Source organism: Melanotaenia boesemani, chromosome 14 (genome assembly GCF_017639745.1).
Source record: "Melanotaenia boesemani isolate fMelBoe1 chromosome 14, fMelBoe1.pri, whole genome shotgun sequence".
In the NCBI taxonomy this organism is placed as follows: Eukaryota; Metazoa; Chordata; class Actinopteri; order Atheriniformes; family Melanotaeniidae; genus Melanotaenia; species Melanotaenia boesemani.
The window spans coordinates 34,558,963-34,581,643 of NC_055695.1; the positions used below are offsets into that span (position 1 = coordinate 34,558,963).

Below are 22,681 nucleotides of genomic sequence, written 5' to 3' on the forward strand. Positions count from 1 at the left end.
TTATTAGCTTTAAAAGCTAATTCAGTTCAGTTTGAACTCAAAAAGGAAGTTAAGGACAGTGAAGGTCAGTATATAATAGTGAAGGAGACAATTGGTCAAACAATGATAACACTGGTCAATATATATGCACCATCTGAGATTAGCAAAGAATTTTTCAAAACTTTGATGGAGAATATACAATGGAAGCAGATGGTATATGTATAAGTGGAGGGGATATTAATGTGGTAATGGATCATGATCTGGAGACAACTAACCAGAAAAAAAGCAAAAAAATCAACATCTAAGTTTGTGAAAAATATATGCAAAATAAACCTGCAAGCAGCGTTGGAGGCCCTCACACCTCTGGCGCCGCTCCGGCCTATTGCACCACACCATCAGCCAGCAACCTCCCTCCTACAACAGGAACGCACTCGCTCCCACAGCCATATACCCATTCTTCCAGAGTTTATCTCCATCAAGACGTAATTTTCCTAATGAGAGGATCAGCTTGCACCTCAGCCTGTCCAGTGATGACATCTGAAGCATTCATGACCTTGTTTCTTACAAACTGTGTTGAATTCTCACATACTGGAGCATGATTTTATCATGAGAAAAATTCCATGTGGCCACAAGGTGGCGCTGTACTCATTTTCATGTAAAGCCATATTCAGGTAGGAACTCTAATGAGAACAGGAAAATATCAGCTCAATTGGTCAACTGACAGCAGGGTTAGAGCCACTTCCTGTTTCATGGCGAATGATTTAACCATCACAGGAAGCCATTTTAATCATGATGCTGTAAGAAGTCAGTCAACTTATCAACCATGAGTTCATGAAGGATGATATTAATGAGTTTGAATTGGTTTTACAGATAATAAAAGGGTTAAAATGGTGGGACTTCCTGTTCCCAGGGCGTGGGGTTATGGCGTTGACAACATCAGGACATGAAGAGGCTTTTTTGTTTGTCCTGGCATGTTATATAAATATCCCACATTTTGTCAATGTTGTTCAAAGCTGTGGTTGGAGCTGATAGATTAAAAATTTATAGGTGGCGCTATAAAGCCATATTACCAGCATATGTCTATTTGAATCACTTCCAGGCCTGACCACTGCCCTCCCTGCCAAGTTTGGTGGAGATCAAGAGTACATTGGGTCAGTTACAAGTACTTCCTGTTTCATGGCAGTGGACGCCATTCGCCATGTTTTGCTTGAGGAAGGAACTTGAGGTTTTTCTTCTGTAATATCATGAAAGGGTTTGACCTGATCTGAAGCACTGTAGAGTGTGTGAAGTTCATTCCTGGGAAGAGGGACCCCGGTGTCTGAAAATGGCACTTCCTGTTTCAAGTGGGCGGGGCTTAGGCCAAGACCAGAAGTAGTTACAGGTATCTGTTCAGGAGCAGTCACTGATTAATCACTGTAAGTGTCATATTGATTGGATGAAAATTGAGGGATTTATACTCATTAATGATGTCACGGCGTCTTATCCAACCTTGTCATGGCGCCACCGTCTCGCCATGCAGCATTGAGCAATGTCCAGATGACAACATCTGGACATGTAGATGTGGTCGGCATGGAACTGAAGTGAAACATTTGTAGTTTGGTACAGAATGAGTGTTGTATTTCAGAAATAATGGATTCCGTGCTTGATGGCGAAACATCAAAACTTGATGAGGCGCCGCCGCTGAACGCCACCTCCTATTAGAAAATTTTCAATAACTTTTGACCACACATGCCTCTGGAGTGTTCAGACTGAGTTTTAGGTAAATACGATAAAATCTGTAGGAGGAGTTTGTTCAAATGCAAGGCAAAAAAACATGCAAAAATGACCCCCCAAAATGACACTTTTTTCAAAATGGCCGACTTCCTGTTGAAGTTATCATATAGGTCCAAGAGGCTTTTTTGTACATCCTTCCAAGTTCTATCAATAAACCGGATTTCAGCCATATCGCTCAATGTATTTGGCAGATATGATCAATTAAATATTTGTAGGGGGCGCTATAGAGCCATATTGCAATTTTTCCAGCATATGTCAATATGGCTGAGTTCCAGGCCTGACCACGCTCCTCCGTGGTGAGTTTGGTGAAGCTCAACATTACAATGGGTCAGTTACAAGTACTTCCTGTTTGATGGCGTCGGACGACTATTCGCCATGGTTACGTTTGGCGAAGGAACTTGAGATTTTTATTGTGGTATCATGAAAAGGTTTGACCTGTTGTGAAGCACTTTGAAGTGTGTAAGTTTCATTCCTGAGGAGATGGAGCCCGGCGTCTGAAAAAAAGCACTTCCTGTTGGAAGTGGGCGGGGCTTAGGGCTAGTCTGGAATTGGTCATATGGATCTGTTCAGGGCCAGACACTGCTTAATCCCTGCAAGTCTGATGAGGATCGGGTGAAAATTGAGGGATTTATACTGATTTATGATGTCATGGCGTCTTATCAAAGTTCGCCATGGCGCCACGGTCTCGCCCTGCAGCGTAGAGCAAAATTTTTCACACTAATGTGTTTTCTGCTGTCTGACCCAGTTTGGACCTGGTTGTGTCCAAAACCTCAGATAAGTGGGTCTCCGAGTAAAAACCACGACTTCCTGTCGCCAGGGGGCGTGGCCAATTCATAACCTAAATATTGACATGTAGCTGTGTTCAGGATGGGACTGGCATCATACATGGCCATTTTGGTTCAGATACATTGTTTTGTGTGGAAGTTATATCACTTTCATTTTTTATGGCGAGACGTCAAACTTTGAGGCCCCACCCCCTCCATGCCCTTTCTCCTATTAGAAAACTTTCAATAACTTTTGAAGACACATGCCTTCTGAACATCCTGAGCTATTTTGGTAGCTGTATGATGAAATCCCTAGGAGGAGATAGATTTTGAACGACGTCAGAAAACGCCAAAATGGCGACTTTGACCCAAAATGGCCGACTTCCTGTTGGTTTTAGGCTGTTGCTCCAAGAGGATTTTTTGTTCTCCCGAGCATTTAGAATACATGTAGCGACTTTCCTAAAGATTGATGACGTGCAGTGGCAGGGCATCATAAATAGGTGGCGCTCTCGTTCAATTTTGCCTGAACAGTCCCGAGCACCCCACAAAACGTAAATTTTCGCACTCCCTTGGGGGGGGGGTACGCAAAATGTGGTGAGTTTTCAAGCATGTTCAGGTCCCCTAAAATGCGATTTACTTTAAAGAAGAATAATAATAAGAAGAAGAAGAATAAGGAAAAAACGGAGCAATTACAACAGGCCTTCGCACCGCCTTCGGTGCGCGGGCCTAATTAAACAGGTATGTATTCTTTCATGCTGAAAGAATATAGGAAAATAAAAAAGATTGCTACATAGGAGCGGCTGATATGTCAGATCATAATGCAGTCTATCTGAAAAGTCTAGACAAAGAAATACAATATGGAGGATGAATGTAGGAATTTTAAATAATGACATAGTGGTTAGACAATTAAACTTGATATACAAAATTACTTAGAAGTAAATGATAATGGAGAGATAAATCCAACAATTCACTGGGATGCACTAAAAGCAGTAATATGTGGCAGATTAATTGCAACTGGAAACAAACTTTAAAAAGAACGACTAGAACAATATGAAAAGTGAATATCACAATTGAAAGAGCTGAAACACAAACGAATAGAATAAGCTGACAAAGTAATAAGACAGCAAATTGATTAGCCAAAAAAGGATAAATGATTTACTTCAATATGAGACAGAAACAAAAACAAGATATTTAAAACAAAACTATTATGAAACAGGTTCCAAAGCTACAAGATTATTAGCGAGACGATTAAGAAAGCGACAGATGGAATTAACGGTTACCAAAATAAGCGATCCAAATCCAATAAAATCAAAGACAACCCTGAAGAAATAAAAAATAGTTTTAGAAACTATTCTAAGGAACTATATTCTCAGTTTCTAAACGAAGAAGCAGTAAAACCATTCCTTACTACAGGTGACCTTCCCTCAGTAGGTAACAAACAAAATTTAAGAATAAAAGCACAAATTACTGTAGAAGAAATTAAGAAAGCAGTAAAAAGATGAAACCAAATAAAGCACCTGGAAGCGATGGCTTTCCATTAGAATGGTATACAAAATTTAACGAACTTACCCCACTGCTTTATAATACATTCAGTTGGATCTTAGATAAGGGTGATACCCCTCCTACCTGGAAGGAAACCATCATCACAATACTCCCTAAACCACAAAAGAATAAGCAACAATGTCAGAACTATAGACCAATTTCTATTTTTAATGTTGATTAGAAGATCCATACCTCTATTATGGCATCCACACGCCAAACTTTCATTTCAGATTTGATAGATGAAGATCAAACGGGATTTGTTAAGGGTGGACAAACACAGGAGATATATAACTAAAGAGCCATCAAAACTATATCAAACTATAAAAATGTAGATAATAGCATAAGGGAAGATACTGAAAGATGGTCTACGTATCCTTTAGGATTAGGTGAGAGAATAAATGTTAAAGTGAACATACTTCCACATTTATTATATCTATTTCTATCCTTACCAATAGAAGTACCACAAATTCAATTTTATAAATGGGATAAATTCATCTCGAGGTGAGGACAACGACCAAGAATACGGTATACCACTTTACAACTACCCAAGACAAAAGGGAGAAGGGTACTACCGAACCTAAAGAAATACTATAATGCCGCCCACATACACCACTTAGTGTACTGGTGCAATAATAAATATGTTGCCAGGTGGAGAGATATAAGAATGTAAGCACTAAAAACTCCTGTTCAAACGAGTATAGGGGATATTTATATTACAAAATATAATCAAAATCCAATTATAATATTCACTTTACAAAAGTGGTACTATGTGGTGAAGCAATTGAAACTGGGAAAAGAACCCTGAAGTGGTGGGCCTATGACAACAAATTCCAACAGGGCCAGCTTGACTTAAGATTTAAACAATGGACAGAGAAAGGTATAACAGCCAAAGTTTCCAAGATCTTAAGGATACATATGATTTAACAAATCAAGACTTATTTAGGTTTTTACAAATGTGTGACTATTATGAGAAGCGAATCAAGACGGGTAACAAAAAAATACACCCAATAATAAAGATATTAGCATTGGCCTACAATAAAGTTATGCCTAAGACGGTGTCAAAATTGTATAAATGCCTTATGTAATAAAAAAAATTCAACTCTGTATGTTAAGGTAAAGTGGGAAAGAGAGCTGGGTGGGGACATCCCAGAAGAAACATGGAATGATATGAAGTTACCAAACCACAACAAAATCATTAAAACAGCGAAAATTTGCTTGGAAAAACCAAATGAGATACATCCCAAATTAAAAGTAAACAAATCATATGAATTCAAATCAAACATACTTTTTGGAGTTGTGAGAAAATTCAACGTTCTGGGTGTCACTCAACAATCTGCAATACTTCAATACCACATTACCAAATTGTGTCAAGTATTGTATCTGGGAATTTTGGATAAAACTGTACAAGTAAATGATGTAAATATGATAAAAATTCCCCTAGTGTGGCAAAAAAAGCAATAACTAAGAACTGGCTTAAGGTAGAAATCCCACCATGCGGGTAGTGGAGGAATATTCTAGATGAAATGGTGAACATGGAGAAACTGACCTATAAATTTAATTTGAAAGGAGTTTTTGAAAAGACTTTTGAAAAATGGTTGTCATATAAAACAAAGATTTTTGTTAAACTAATTCCCGTAGGCTTTATTAAAATAATGTATGTACAAGTTTTCCCCCTTTTTTTCTCTCTTTTTCTTTTTTCTTGTACTTTACAGATGTTATATGTTATAAAAATGACTTAAAGTGTAATTGAAGATCTGAAGTTGGGTTTTACCCGAAAATAGAGTTGTAAAAATGCAATGTTTATGTTTATGTACAAATAAAAAAAAAAAAAAACTTAATTTCATAACAACTTTAACTGAGATTAAAAGAGATTTAAATCAGTGGTTTGATCTTCCTTTCTCGTAGCTCGACAGGATTATTTTGCTGAAAATTAATGTGCTTCCAAGATTATTGTAACCAATGCAAATGCTACCCCTCTGGATTAGTCAAAGAACCGTATCAGGACAAAACCTAGATTTAAGATGAAAGTTTTACAGCTACTAGCTGAAAAGGGCTGTCAGGGATTTCCAAATTTTCTGCACTACAACTGGGCCGTCAGGCACAGGTGATCTGTGATCGGGTAAAAAAAACTTTATTCAGGTGAATAGACTGTCAATGAATACTATGCCACCTTCTCGCTCTTTAGTTTATTATCTGTAAGAGATGATGAACTACCAACAGATGTTAAAAATAATTTTGTTATTTGCAGTATTTAGTTCCAGGTGATAACTCCTTTCCTCCAACCATGAACTTAGAACAAGGCCTTCCTCCTGCTAACGGAAACAGTGTCTTCCTTCAGTGGTACGACAAGGAGGTTAAATTTATTGCTGACATCATTGAAGGTGACAATATTTTGTCTTTTACACTGTTAAAGTAGTAACATGAACTGCTTCAAACACGTTTTTGGCTGCCTCTAAATAAGACATTTCATTACATCTAAACTTAAATTTCCTATAAGCCAACCGATCCTCAGCCCAGTTGAAAAATCCATCTTATATTTCAGTTTACATACCTCTAGTAATAAAAACCTAATAGAATTTGCTCTTGTACGTTAAGTTATTTGTAAATTATTCAGATTTTTGCACAGCTAAGAAGCAGTGGGGGAAGGATCTAGGGGTTGAATTTGCTGGCAAATGCTGGTCCGCAGCTTTTGAATCTTCCAGAAATAGACTTATAAAACCGGTTAAGGATGCTAGACAGGTTGCTAAGTAACTCCCTACATTTTAAACAAGTTCAACCCACAAGTTCCTCTCCTGTGTGTGAAATGTAAAAAAAGAAGCGGGTGAGCTTTTCTCACTATGTCTGGTTGTTTCCTTTGATATGTAGATACTGGAAAAAAGCTCTGGATAGCTCAGTGGACACCCGTCTCTGTGCAGGAGAACCTGAGGATGAATATTAACATTTCCAGCTCTTGTCTGAGGCTGTGTCCACATGGCACTGAAGCCGGTTCAGGTGTGAAAACTGTGTGAAAACTAGGAGAAAGGCTTCAACACAACACCGCTGTAGTACATACTACAGGCTGTGGGGGCGCTAGAGAGTAACACTTCAAAACTAGAGCAAAACAATGCATGCACAGATAAAGACACTGCGTGTTGCAGGAAGTTCACATCGGAAGCAGAGAAGAGAAGATGGCTGAGGATTCACTGCGAGGCAAAAGAGAAACTTTTCTTTGGACTAATGAAGAAGTTGAGCTTCTTCAAAAAATGCTTGACTATAAAACATAAACTCGAGGAAGGTGGATTGGGAATCAGCGCCTGTTCGTCACGCTGACGTCATGTCCTCTAGTGGTGTGTCCACGCCGTCCACACAGTACCGCAGACGGTAGAGGACTCAAACCGATCCACCTTGGTACCTGGATTCAGACATGGTCGCTTTCATGGAGACTAATCCCTGCTTCGTGGGGACGGCCCCTTAGGCAAGACCCTTAACACTACCACCTAACCACCTTCAGATGTAAGTGGCTTTGGAGAAAAGTGCCTGCTGAATGATTGTAGAATAGAATATTGCTCGAGAACGAGGTTCGATATTATAAAAGCTGAGCCACTATTGATCAAACGTACGGAGCGACGCATCTAAAACACGGCTGACTTTGATGGGTAACCTGTTTTCAGCTAGATGACGCATCTTGCTTTTGTTACGCCGTGGTGTAGGTCTTACCTGTCCAGCAACTCAGTGCCACACTGAAAAGAAATGATGGACTTTTCATAAAGACTTCCTTCCTAACGACTGCTGCAGCTTTACAAAACGCTGCCTGTAGAATTCCCACAAGGTGCTGTCATTGCATTAATGCTGCTAAAACCAGCTTTGGTTGCTCATTTATCTGACGTGGTTTTTATGACCTGCTTCTGTTCTTGTTTCTGTTCTGTTTTCTTACAAATTGTAAATAAAATATCCAGAAGCTCTCTCATTGCTATATTCACATGCTCATTTCATCCATTGTGACAGTGACGGTAATTTTATTCCGATCTTCATTACATGAATTTGAGTGTGCACCGTATGATGGAGTCCAAACTGTAATTCACTCCATGTCTGCTTGGTTGGAAATAGGATTTTATTCCTTTCCTTGTCAGTAGTATTCAGGAATATTAGCTGTAATCTGAGCAATGTGTGTTTTTCGTCTGGAGATTGTTTGGCTTCAGGCTCCGAGTGTTTGTGCCATTTCCAGACACTGTCTCTCCCCCAGGATGGTTGTGTTGGATACTGTAACATGAAAACAACAAACTCATTTTTTGTTTTGTTTTTTATTCCTCTGCAGGCAAACGGAGGCTGGCAGGATGCTCCGACCCCCTCATCAGTGACTTCCCCCACAGAAGGACCTGGAAGCGTTCACTCTGACACCTCCAACTGATCCTCCACCCTGTCTTCGTTGTTCTGATTCCCAGCTTCCACTCACGTGTCCCAGCCTCCCTCGACATCTCACGGACTGGACGTGATGTAAAATGGTGGGACACAGCTGGAACCTGGGAACAATGCGATGCTTCCACCATCTTTTTCCTGTCTGGACCGCCGTTAGCAACCTGTGCTCTTCACAGTTTGTACAGTTTCCACTTGATGTCCATGTTGCCTCTTTATTTTTACATCAACATGACACCCCCATCCTGTAAACACTTTCACACTACCTCTCTAGGAATCAGTGCAAACACTGAAAATGCTTCAGTTTGACCTTTTTTTATTAAATTCCTCCAGCTTCACCCCACAAGCAGTCACTGCATCCGTTTCAATCCCGTTGTTATTTATCTACAGAGCTTTCTGCTCTGGATTCTGACATGTGGTTCAGTCAGGTAACATCCAGTATCCAGCTTCACTTTTATCCTGTTTAGCGGAAGAAGTTTTGCTGCAGGCTCGTTAAAAGTGTTTTTTCTGATCACAACAAAGCAGAAGAAAGTTCACGTTGACGTTCTGCATCCATGGCAACACTACGTTAACGGAAGCACATCCCACAGAAAACATCTCCCAGTCTGCTTTTCACACATTTAACGTCTCATCTGGAATTTCATGGTGATGAAGCTTAGATAAAAACAACCAGACAACATCGTGGATCATTCTGAGCACAGAAACGTCTTCACTCGACATAAAATCTGAATGATCAGCAAATCGGAAACATCTGTATTATTAAGTTTCTGTGTGCACACCCCCCCTAAAGCAGCTCTACATGCGTCAGCGTATCAGTCCAGACGTGTTGTATGTACAGTGAAGTATGTGGTGTAACTTGATTGCAATAATCCTCGAGATGGGAACATTTACAGACTTTGATACCAAAAACTGACAGAATTTCTATCCTCTATATTGGCATCAGCTTTACGAAGGTTTTCATTTAACCTCTTTTGGAAGGATTTTATTACCTGCAGTACTATTATCTCATTAATACTTCAGTACTAAAAATTCAAAGCCAAAAAAGCCGTTAAAACACAGACGTGTTTACTTACATCTAACATGGAAACGCAAGTGATTTATTTGAACTTTTCACTTGTTGTTATTGTTTAATAAGAGCTGCTGGACCTGCTGCTTTTTAATGTGCAGCACTTTGGAGACATGCACTTGTTTTTAAAATGTGCTTTCTAAATAAAGTGGGTGGATTGGAGTCATGGCACACGAATCCAGAAATGTTTGGATGTATTCATTTTTCCATTTTCTGATATTTCTTTATTTTCCTTTGATTTTATTTAAACTGTTTTTATTTATTCTACTATTTGATGTGAATTAACCCCAAGAATGCTCTGTAAACATGTAGATATGCACCTTTACTCTTCTGTTGCATCTTTGAATCTTTTCTATGAATTTATACTGAAAACACCTGAACCTGCATCCTTGATGGCGGCTGGTCCAACGAAGGTGACGTGAAGACTTTTTTGTAACCCTGTCCTTTCTAGTTCAGTCTGGAGGTCCAAAAGGTCAGAAAACAGCCTGAAAAACACAGATTTATTTTATCAGTTGTCATCTTGTTTGTAAGAAATACACCTGTATGAAGTGGAGGCTCAGAGCAGCAGCGCGGAGGTGAACCGTGGCGGTACAGACTCGTCCGAATGACTCACCTGCTCAGAGCTCCAGCTGAGCAGCGATGCACAAAGTCGCGTCTTCAGAGGTCACCGGGCTGAACTGACAGCGCTGGCCCTGCAGATTCTTTCTGCACCCTTAACTTGACTTTTCATGCTGCCTGTCAAACACCACAGAAGCTTCGTGTAATGATGCTTTTTAGTTTTTGAATATGGAAGGACAGAAACGTGAAGAGAAAAATGAAGTTTGTGAAATAGAAAACGTTTTATTGCTTGCATGTCTTTCTGTTCTCCAGTAAACGACCTGCAGTGTTTTGAAACTTCGTTTTTTATAAGGATTTCTGAGGGAAATTGTAAATTCTTTTTCCTGACAGGTTTGAACTTTTAAGATCACTGCATATGTAAAAATCAAAGGGAAACCACTGACTTTTTAACCCCAGTTTGAACCCTGTTTTCTGTGGAGAGGAATCTGAAAGGTGTTGGTTTCTGCTTTCTTTATTCGTTCTGTCGGTGCGTGTCCCCAAATAAACCCGTTCTTTTGTTGCATAAACTGCAGCTCTGTTGTTTTTCATGGAAAGTTTCTCCAGCTCTGGTTTGGTTTCCAGCACTACTGTGTTCTCCTGCAGACGTCTGGAACAGGGTCAGGTCAGGAGTCCCTGTGGGGTACGCGTTAACACGCTGCAGACGTGTCAGCCCAACACTTCTGGAAACCACTTCCACTCTGCGGAGGCGTTTCATCTGCACTCTGGCGGCGCCGGCCCGCGGTGTGAAGGGACATTTTCACAGGTTTGGAAGTGAGTGAAAGCTGTGTGCTGCTGGCAGACAGACGCCTCCTCTCCCCTCCACCACCATCCCCACACCCAGTGCTCCCTCCGAGGCATGGTTAATGTGCATTCCCTCGCAGAGGCAGAATCCACACTTATCTCTCTTCTCCAGATAAACCAGACAGGATGTCTGATTCTCTGCTTTCTATTCATCTCTCCTCAGAAAAATGAAGAAGGAAGAGGCTTAAACATGAACTTGTGGACTATGAGGAGGTTCCCAGGAGCATGCTGGAGACTGTGGGAGTGACACGTGTAAATATGATCACATGTAATTACACGGAGACGCTTCCTTGTTTCTTTCAAAGAGCTTCCTTTAGCCACAGTGTGAGGAAAGAAAGGCAAGAGGCGCTGGATGTGTTTAATTTATTCATGTTTTTCTAAAAACCAAAAGGCATTGTGGGGCTGGTTCAGTTATTACACGGTGAAAGGGTTCAAATCCCAGCCTGGTAAAAACAGCGTATGTTCCTTTCAGTTCCTGTAACAAACAGACCGGGTAAGAAGTTGCACCGTGACCGATGCTGCACAGCTTTTCAAGCGGCTTTATTGATTGGGGAGAACGCAGTTGGTTGTCACAGTGGCTACAACCCGACCACTAGAGGAAGCTGCAGAAAGACAGCGGTGCTGAAATCTCCTTAACACGGTCATAGATGAGCTACATGCTAATTTAGCATAGTGACTTGACATTGAGGTGAGAGGACATTTTATGTTTTTGACATTAAAATGTAACTTTTCAGTTTTTCTTCATCTTTCTTCTAAGTCTGTTACACACTGGTTTAAAATGACACACTTTATAATGCACGTTATTTTATAATAAAAAGGGAGAGCTACAGTTCAAAATGTTTTTTTTTTTCTTTGCTAGGCTATTTTTATGCTTGCTAGCTTAACTTCTAGCTAAAAAGCCTGGTGGGGAATGTTGTCACATTCTCTCCGGGGTTGGCACATGCAGGCATGGTGTGATACAGTCATTTCTTCTCTTTTTGTAGATAGAAAAGTCTCAATATACGGTTGTTTCAAGTAACATATTACATTAAATGCTTTAAATGAAAAGATTTTAATAAATCTACATTTTTCACTTGACCACCAACCCCACGATGGGGATGGTGGTCACGAAAGCCCATGTTGAACTTGGTAGTCCATATCTTTGGAGCAGATTTATATTGAGGAGTGGAAAGTCCATTAATTTCGACATGACACTTTAGGCTTCCATTAGATTAAAATGGTTCCATCTGAGGATACCAAAATCTGTTCTCCCCTACAACATGGATACTGGACCCACTTGTACGCAGCAGCACAGAGATGGTTAGGGCTGGGATATACCATCCAGGACCTGATGGTTTTGGACATGAATGTTAGAAAAAGATTTCTAAATTTGTGGCCGAGCCTCTGACTAACATGTCTATGGAGTCTCTTTAAAAACTCAGTCTACCCCCTTAATCTTGCTCACACATCTCTTATTTTAAAGGATAAACCACCTGACCAGTGTGCATCTTACAGACCAAAAAGTGTACTTGAGTGGACAGTAAAATACTGTCAAAACTCCTTGCCAAGAGGTTAGAAAAAATCCTACCTCTTCTGGTTCATCAGAGAGCAAACTTTGACGTGTACGCGACGAAGTTCTGCACTGCCTGTGCTTCTGTGCTGGAGGTCACCACTAGGGGCAGTTCACAACAACTGGACTATACAATACTGAAAAAAGTGAAAATAGTGAAAAGTTACAATGTATTTCTCTGCATCAACCCCCCCAAAACGCATCCAGTCTGTTGCCAACGGTTAAGACAGCGCCGCGTACGTCACCTGCCACCTGAACGTCACACACAGGCGAGCGGACGTCCACCAGGAGGTGAAACACTCGCTCACCATCGAGGAACAACCGGAGTTTTTCTCTCGCTGTGTGTTACGTTGATAGACGTGCACATCACGGGAGCGAGCAAAGCTGAATCTGCCGTCATTTTCATTTCTACGTCGTATTACGGCTTAAAATGGATTCACTGTTCTTTACAGGCTTGTTAATGTCACCACGTTTTCTGAGATCTGAACTTTAAGAATATGCAGTGACTGAATAAAACTGTTTAATCAGGACATTTAACCAGTTTTTTTTCTGTCCAGAGTTTTTTTCCACCGCATTTCAGTCATTTATGGAAAGTTTGTCAGCGACGACGTTCGGAATTTGTGACGTGACTTCACAGCAAGTTTTCATATGATCTTTAAATGATTAATTTCCTCATGTGTCATGTTAACACAGTAATGCTGTAATGGGTTCGTTAACTGTTCACAAATAATTCAGCTTAAGGTTGTTTATATTCAGGTTATTAAGCCTGTATAATAATATAAAAATAGATTAATTACTTTGCTACTGGCCAGCAGGTCCTGTGTTGTCAAGTGTCCCATGAGACCTCGGGTACCTTGAATGAACCTGTCCCTCATCCCAGAAATGAACGTGGACTCCACCTGCTTGGTTTTCGTGGTCGGGTTCAAACTGTCGTCAGACATCAGGACGAAGGCTCTGTTGTTCAGTGGAGAGAAAAATTTGGTGTTAATATGAAGTGCTTGGCCAGGCTGGGCTATGTCCTGCGACTCCGTCGTTGGTCTTGTTCGACGTGTTTGGTAACGTGTTTAATGTCCGTAGCCCTGCGGCTCTAAGGGTCGGGGTGCAGCTAAACGTCGTGTGACTGTCACACGGTCAGACGGTGTCTGCGAGGTACATATACCTGACGGCCCAGACGTAAACACAGAGGGAGGTCGCTGTTTCTCTTTTAAGGCGGTGATATCCTTCGCTGGTTGCTCATCTGCCTCCAGAACCTCATTCCTCATCGTTCTCAGTTTGATGTTCTACACCGAGCTTCGAAGGGGTTCTCCACCGGTGTCAACCAGGCCAAGAACGAGCCTTTGTCCAGCAGTGTAATTTTACATTTACACTTTCCCAGTTTACTCACCGAATCCACTAAATTCTCAGGTCACTGTCAGCTAGATTTCTTTCACGCGAAAATATAGGCTTCGTGTGTGCTAAGTGTTACGATCCCAGGCCTGCTGGCCGAGGTCGTATGGTTAACAGCAGCGTCCTCAACAAGAGATGACAGCTCCGCCCGCTCACGCCCTCCTGGCTGCATCCTGATTAGGCTCCCTCTACACCTGGTCAGCTGCGATGATCCCGCCTCCCCTCTTCGCCAGCCAATCCGTCGCTCCAGCCGGGACTTCAAAAGGGAGGGGACTACAGCAATCGGGGCAGCTGTGTTCTTTCAGGATCACAGTGTGCCAGGCTGGGATTTGTGGTGGTTTGGAGATCGGTCTTAGTGCTTGCTTAGTGTTGTTTTTGGATGCTCTTGGAGCTAGAACTTTGGAACTGGGATAACGAGTGGAGAAGCTCTCACATTCTGTTTGTGTTAAGTTTCCTTTGTGTTTGGATTTGGATAGACGCTCACCTTTTGTGAGTCGCTTTACGTTATTCCTTATTGTAGAGATTTTGGTTAAGTTTCCTTTTTGTAGTTATTAGTAACTTTATACCGTGAGACGGACACTTTTAGTTTATTTTGGTATTGCTGTTTAAACCGTACTAGACCGACACCTTTAGTTCATTCTGTTGTTTTGTTGTTTGTTTTGTTGTTTCTTTACCCTTGAACCTGGGAACTGTAATAAACATTAATATTATTATTTTAGCAACGTGTCTGACTTCGTTTTGTTAGTGACCCAGATCCCCTAGATCGCCACGGGTCATAACACTGGGCTAAATGTTTCCCAATCATTTCTCCCTACAAAGTCAACGATACTTGGTTCCTAATTTCAGTTTAATGGTCGGATTGGAGGAAATTACTTCACCGCAGGAACTTTCTCTTTTATTCATTCCTTTTCCTGTTGATCTATTCATTCCACCTGTGTTTATCCAGACTTCTCTCTAAGTCTCTAAGTCTTTGCTTCCGTCTCCGCTTCCTTCTCTGCTTCCTTCTTCGCTTCCTTCTTCACCTCCTTCTCAACCTGGTCACTATATTGCTGACTGTCCAATGTTAAAGCAAAAGGAAAGCAAACCCTCCTCACCTAAAGGGGTGGGATTTGTGAAGGGTGAGACACCTGTAGTGAATGGTGGTGTAGATCTGTGTTTTAAGCCATTCATATTAACTGGAACTGTTTTCTTACTAGGATGGGTGGAGGACGAGAAAGAGAGTGCAAATGCTGCGTGACACAGGTGCGTCACAAACTCTTATTTTGGCAAATGCACTTCCTTTCTCCAAGACCTCGTCAGCCGGTTATGACGTGTTCTTACAGGGGGGTTGAAATAGGATATACGCCCCGTGCTGTGCATAATGTACACTTGAAAACCACTGTGATAAAAGGAAAGTACCCTGTGGCGATATGTGCAGAACTCCCAGTAGCTCACGTTACTGTTCTGATTGAGAATGTCATTGCTGGTGGCCGCGTGATTCCCTCTAGAGGTTTTGCATGTTCCGGTGCGTGAAGACACACGACCGGACACATTACCAACCAGGGTGGTGACTCTTTTTAAAAAACAAAAAAGAAAAAGGAAAAGTCGATCCAAGATGTTTGTGAAGTTGATTTGGTTTGGTACAGTTTTATTATTTCTCCCACAAAGACGAGGACACGAGTACTGCAGAAGCAGAGACCGGCGACTCAGATGTAAAAGCTCAGAGTCCCCCCGTATCTCCTGCTCTTCCTCTCCTTCCGCTCACGAGAGCCCAGCTGATCGCCGCGCAGAGGGAGGATCCCTCACTGCAACCTTGTCACAACAAAGTGGTGAGTGCTGAGAAAGCTGAAGAGCAGCCTAGCTCCTTCTATATGCATAACGACGTGTTTATGCGATGCTGGTGTCCGGTAGAAATACCAGATGAGGATTGGAATGTAGAAACGCAGCTCGTTTTTCCTGACATTTATCGTCAGCATGTGTTAAAACAAGCTTATGACGAAGTATGGTCATTAACATAATATAAGCATTAACAAAATGTACCAGAAGATATTAAAACACTTCTTCTGGCCTGGACTGAAAAGAGACATAGTAAAGTATGTGAATAGTTGCCATGTGTGCCAAATGATGAGTAAGCCAAACCAACCCATTCCCCGTGCTCCATTGCATCCGATCCCTGCAATGGGGGAACCAGTCGAAAAATTGATAATTGACTGTGTAGGCCCATTACCAAGAATGAGATCAGGAAATGTGTTCCTGTTAATTTCAATGTGCGCCTCTACTCGGTACCCGGAAGCGATACCATTGCGTAGAATCACAGCCAAGACAGTTACTAAAGCACTAGTAAAGTTCTTTTCCACCTTTGGTCTGCCGAAAGTGATTCAGACTGACCAAGGGACTAACTTTAAATCGAGTATTTTCACACAAGTTCTACAGGAATTAGAAATTAAGCATGTGACCTCCAGTGCTTATCATCCTGACAGCCAAGGAGCTCTGGAACGATGGCATCAGTCGGTAAAGACTATGCTCAGAAAACACTGTTATGGTGAAGAAAAACAGTGGGATGAGGGACTCCCGTATGCGTTGTTCGCCGCTAGACAAGCTCTGCATGAATCATTGGGTTTCAGTTCAGCTGAGCTAGTGTTTAGGCATCACCTTCGAGGACCTTTAAAACTCTTAAAAGAGAAGATACTAGATGACGGTACTCCAGAGAAAAACGTTTTGGACTTTGTATCTGACTTTAAAAACCAAAAACCACTTAGTGCGAGTGCGTGAACTCGCTGCTGCGCCACTACTGTCATGCTCCGTGGACTGATGATGCTGAGTCCGCCTTCCTCCAGCTTAAGCAGAAATTTACCAAGGCTCCCATTCTGCGCACTCCTGATCCCTCTCGGCAGTTCATCGTGGAGGTTGACGCCTCCGATTCTGGCGTAGGAGCTGTTCTCTCCCAGCGGAGCGCTGATGACTCGAAAGTGCACCCCTGCGCTTATTTCTCAAAGACCCTGACACCTTCTGAGCGGAACTACGACATAGGTAATCGGGAACTGCTAGCTGGAGGGCGCTGCTGAACCATTCCTCATCAGGACTGATCATAAAAATCTGGAATGTTTGCGGACAGCCAAGAGACTCACACCCCGCCAGGCCAGCTGGGCTGTGTTCTTCAACAGGTTCGATTTCTCTCTAGCTTACCGTCCTGGATCCAAAAATGTTAAACCTGATGCTCTCTCCCATCAGGCCATTTCTCCCGAGGAAGAGGCAGAGGCAGAGGAGGTTGGGGACTTCATCCTCCCCGCTCGCATCCATCTAGGCATCAACCATATGCAGCTGGAGGAGGAGATCAGCCGGGTCCAAGCAGGTGTAGCCATACCTGGCGGATGTCATGCTGGACGTTTGTTTGTGCCTCCCCGCCTGCGTTCCAAGGCCCTATTACTCTGTCATTCTTCCCGCCTGGCCTGCCATCCTGGAGCTACGCGCACGTATCACCTATTGTCTCAGAGGTTTTGGTGGCCCTCCTGTCGTCGGGATGTAAGAGACTTCGTTGCTGGTTGTCCTGTCTGTGCCCGTTCCAAGTCCTCCCGACTGCGTCCTGCTGGTCTTCTGCATCCTCTATCTATTCCATGTGACATCCGTAATCAGACTAGGGTGGTAACCCATGATATCAACGTGTGAAACGCTAAGCCGATCAAATAGCATCCCTACCCAACAAAGAGAGCTTTAATGAAGAGTGAAGTCAAATATTTGCTTGACAACGGTTTAGCCAAGCTCAGTAATAGCACTTGGAGCTCACCATGCTTAGTTGAGATCAAACCAGATGGATCCCCGCATTTTATCACTGATTTTGCGCGAGGTGAATGCCGTAACAGTTCCTGATGCGTATCCGCTACCAAGAGTAGAAGATTGCATAGATGCTGTTGGGTGTGCTCAATTCGTAAGCAAGCTAGATTTACTGAAGGGATATTGGCAAATTCCGCTCACAGTCCGTGCATCGGAGATTTCCGCGTTCGTAACGCCAGATCACTTCCTTCAGTTTAATGTGATGGCATTTGGTATGTGTAATGCCCCAGCTACCTTCTAGTGTTTAGTAAACACTTCATTTGGTGATGTTCCCCATTGCAGTGCGTATCTGGATGGTTTGATGTGGCACACAAATACATGGGAAAAACATATGGCAGTGTTGGGTAAAGCGTTTGACATTTTAGCTAATGGTTCGCTGACTTTGAACTTAGCTAAGTGTGACCTTGCTAAGGCCACTGTCACGTACTTAGGAGGTCAGGTGGGACAAAGTAATGTGCATCCCATCAAGGCTAAAATCACAGCCATGATGAACTTTCTGGTACCCGAGAACAGAAAGGCGTTGCGCCGTTTCTTAGGCCTCACAGGGTATTACAGATCCTTTTGCAGTAATTATGCGACAGTAGTGGAACCCTTAACGTCACTGTTGAGTCCAAAGTGGGCCTTCTGCTGCACGCCTGATTGTCAGCACACGTTCGAAAGTGTTAAGTCGCTGTTAATACACGCACCCGTGTTGAACGCACCAGACTTAACCCAGACCATTCCTTTTGGAGGTAGATGCTAGCGCTGTGGGGGCAGGCACCATGCTCCTGCAGGCTGGGCCAGACGGATTCAACCATCCCATCTGTTATTTCTCCAAAACGTTCAACCGGCACCAGCTCCATTACATGACGATCGAGAAGGAAACACTGTCCTTGGTTCTAGCACTACAACACTTTGAGGTGTATTTGGGATCTTCCCCTGCTCCTGTTCTCGTGTACACCAATCATAATCCACTCACGTTTCTGTCGAGAATGTACAATCACAATCAGTGACTCATGAGATGGGCCCTGATTGTCCAAGAATATCCTCTTGAGATCCGACACAAAGGCAGTGAAAACGTGCTCACTGACGCCTTGTCCAGGATTCCAGTGTGAGACAATGTGTAAAATGTGTGTGAAATGTGTATGTGTACTAACCAACCATGCCCAGTATTTCCTGTTGTATGCAGAATGACACATGTGGGACTTGAATGTGGCTAAGAAGCCACGTTTTAAGGAGGGGAGTGTTACAGCAGCCTGCCTGCCGGCCTACTGATAGGACAAGACTGCAGTTTGCTCTGCTGATGACTGACGGCGAGTGTCTCACCTGGAGCCATCCTCCCTCCACCGGGACTGGTCTACCTATTTCCTGGATGCCAATCGCCTGACCAATGATGACGCCCGTGTAACTATAAAGCCTCGTCACCCACTTCATTCGGGGCAGCTGTGGACAGCGGGACGCAGCTTGCCAGACTGGGTGTGTTGCAGAACTTGTTGGTTGTGGAAGCTACCCTGTGTGGGTTTGTCATGGATAAACCTTTAATAATTAGTAAGATTGTTGTGTTTGAGTTTGACGTATCTGTTCCCTGCTTGAGGTGAAGTCTTTTTGGTTTGTTATAGAGCTTTAATTCTGCTTGTGTGCCAGTTTGTTTGTAAGAGTAATCGTTAACCCTTTTATTGGGACACTTTCTGTCTATTTTGTTATAGTAATTATTACCCATTTTGGGACACTTTCAGTTTGTTTATTGTTTTTAAGTTATCTGTTTTATTGTTTGTAGTTTCAGTCAACACCGGATGGTTGTATTTGTAACTGAACCCTTTGTGTGTCTTAATAAACTGTACTTTTTATTTGAGGTCCAGTATCCGACTCGCTTTGTATTCTGTCCTTACTACTCCTAGTTAAATGAGGATGTAACATGGATGAATGGAAGTATTGAAGGATGGATGGATGGATGGATGTATGGATGAATGAATGGATGGATTATGGATGGATGGATGGATGGATGGATGGATGGATGGATGGATGGATGGATGGATGGATGGATGAATGAATGGATGAATGATGGGTGGATGGATGGATGGATGGATGGAAGGATGGATGGATGGATGGATGGATGGATGACGGATTATGGATGGATGGATGGATGGATGGTTTGATGGATGGATGGATGGATGGACAGATTATGGATGGATGGATGGATGATAGATGAACGGATTGTGGATGGATGGATGGATGGATGGACAGATGGATTATGGATGGATGATGGGTGGATGGATGGATGTATGGATGAATGAATGGATGGATGGATTATGGATGGATGGATGGGTGGATGGATGGATGGATGGATGGATGGATGGATGGATGGATGGATGGACGGATTATGGATGGATGGATGGATGATGGATGGATGGATGGATGGATGACGGATTATGGATGGATGGATGGTTTGATGGATGGATGGATGGATGGATGGATGGATGAACGGATTATGGATGGATGGATGGATGGATGGATGGATGGACGGATTATGGATGGATGGATGGATGGATGGATGGATGGATGGATGGATGGATGGACAGACAGATTATGGATGAATGATGGGTGGATGGATGGATAGATGGATGGATGGATGGACAGACAGATTATAGATGAATGATGGGTGGATGGATGGATAGATGGATGGATGGATGGATGGATGGATGGATGGATGAACGGATTATGGATGGATGGATGGATGGAAGTATTGAAGGATGGATGGAAGGATGAATGGATGGATGGAATTATGTTGCACAGTGTTTTCCAGACAGGTTTCGGAGCTGGAAATGGTTCAGCTTGGCACCGTCTCCATTCTCCACCCACAGAAGTCCTCTGATCAAAACTTTACAAAGACAACATTTGAAAAAGCCTTGACATATCCGTGTGTGATCATAGCCTTTCACGTCATCTGAATCAGAGTATGTGAATCTGTGTTGAGTGTGGGAGTTTAAGTCTGCAAAGTCTTTCTTTAAATTGGCCTGAAGCCGGCATTATGAGGACCATGCAGACTGTATCATATTTGTCATTACAGGACAAGTGGAAAAGCTTTAAAAGTGTGCCAGGAGATGCTGCTTATGAGGAAATTGGAAACTTATCTCTGTAAAACATAAAACAAATGAGAGTTTTTCCATATGATGAAGGACACTGAGCTGGTGTAATAATTGTCTCAGACCCATCAATCATCAAGACGGCGTTGTCTCTACACTGTGAACTCTTAGATTTCTGTTTAAATGTTCTGCCTGCATTTCTGAGGATGGAGTTGTTTGACACGTTTGGTCACTATGTGGTGTCACAGGAGGATTTTCAGTCTTCAGACAAACTGCTGTCAGGATGGATTCATGTCATTTAGGAAAGCTGACATAACCAGTTGCTTCATTATTGTCAATGTACAGAAAAGGCTTGATCTTTAAACCAGGGGTGTCAAATGTATGACCTAAGTACCAAAACAGGCCAACCAAATGGTACAATCTTGCCCGCAGGTAAATATAAAAATAACATTAGACAGCATTAAATATAATATATAAATGATAGTGACTGTAATATATTAATTAAAGTAGATGTAATATAATAGTAACTGTAAAATTGTGATAAAAGTAATTGTAATATTGTATTAAGAGTAAATGTAATATTATGATAAAAGTAAATAAAAATGTAATAAAAGTAACTAAGCCATCCATCCATCGTCTGTCGCTTATCCAGAGTCGGGTTGCGGGGGCAGCTGCCTAAGAAAGGAAACCCAGACTTCCCTCTTCCTGGCCACATTCACTAGCTCATCTGGAGGGATCCCGAGGCGTTCCCAGGCCAGCCGAGAGATGTAGTCCGTCCAGCGTGTCCCGGGTCTTCCCCAGGGCCTCTTTCCGGTGGGACATGCCCGGAACACCTCACTAGGGAGGCGTCCAGGAGGCATCCTGACCAGATGCCCGAGCCACCTCATCTGGCTCCTCTCGATGTGGAGGAGCAGCGACTCTACTCTGAGCCCCTCCCGGATCACCAAGTTTCTCACCCTATCTCTAAGGGAGAGCCCGGCCACCCTGCAGAGAAAACTCATTTCTGCCGCTTGTATTCGCGTTCTTGTTCTTTCGGTCACTACCCACAGCTCATGACCATAGGTGAGGGTAGTAACGTAGATCGACCGGTAAACCGAGAGCTTCACCTTTTGGCTCAGCTCCTTCTTCACCATGACAGACTGATGCAGAGTCCGCAACACTGCCAACGCTGCAGACACTGCACCGATCCGCCTGTCCATCTCCTACTCCATCCTTCCCTCACTCCTGAACAAGACCCTGAGATACGTGAACTCCTCCACTTGGGGCAGGACCTCATTGCCGACCCGAAAAAGGCACTCCACCCTTTTCCAGCTGAGGACCACGGTATCGGATTTGGAGGTGCTGATTCTCATCTCTTCCCTGAGCCGCCAGCTTATCGTGGTGGAGGAGTTTGTGCGTCCTGATGATCCTAGCGGCTATGTTGTCTGGGGCTCATGCCCCTGGTAGGGTCACCCATGGCAAACAGGTGTCTAGGGAAGGGAGCAGACGAAGTCCGGCTCAAATCACCACTATGATGAGGAGAAAGCAATGACCAAGATTTCCCTTGCCTGGATGTGGGTCACCGGCGCCCCACTCTGGAGCCAGGCCTGGAGGTGGGGCACGGAGGCTAGCGCTTGGTGGCTGGGCCTTTGCCCATGGGGCCCGGTTGGGCTCAGCCCGAAAGGGTGACATGGGCCTCCCCTCCCGTAGGCTCACCACCTGCAGGAGGGGCCATAGGAGTCGGGTGCAGTGTGAGCTGGGTGGCTGCCAGAGGCGGGGACCCTGGCAGTCTGATCCTCGGCAGCAAAAGCTAGCCCTAGGGACGTGGAATGTCACCTCTCTGGCAGGGAAGGAGCCTGAGCTGGTGCGAGAGGTTGAATGGTTCCGGCTAGATATAGTTGGACTCACCTTGATGCATGGCTTGGGCTCTGGAACCACTGTCCTTGAGAGGGGCTGGACCCTCTTCCATTCTGGAGTTGCT

The 22,681-nt window shown here is 43.2% G+C and overlaps 1 protein-coding gene across 4 annotated transcripts in view; it reads left to right on the top strand.

The window, feature by feature from the left end:
• The window catches only part of LOC121653497 (pre-B-cell leukemia transcription factor 1-like), an 85,013-nt gene extending 74,373 nt beyond the window's left edge, over positions 1-10,640 (top strand). For all 4 annotated transcript variants that reach the window (XM_042007028.1, XM_042007026.1, XM_042007025.1 and 1 more), the window contains one exon: positions 8,353-10,640. Coding sequence is in view for 3 of the 4 variants with exons in the window: in XM_042007026.1 (XP_041862960.1) it covers positions 8,353-8,445 (93 nt within the window). In the remaining variant the exon portion in view is untranslated. The remainder of the gene's footprint in view (positions 1-8,352) is intronic.
• Positions 10,641-22,681: the final 12,041 nt, after the last annotated feature.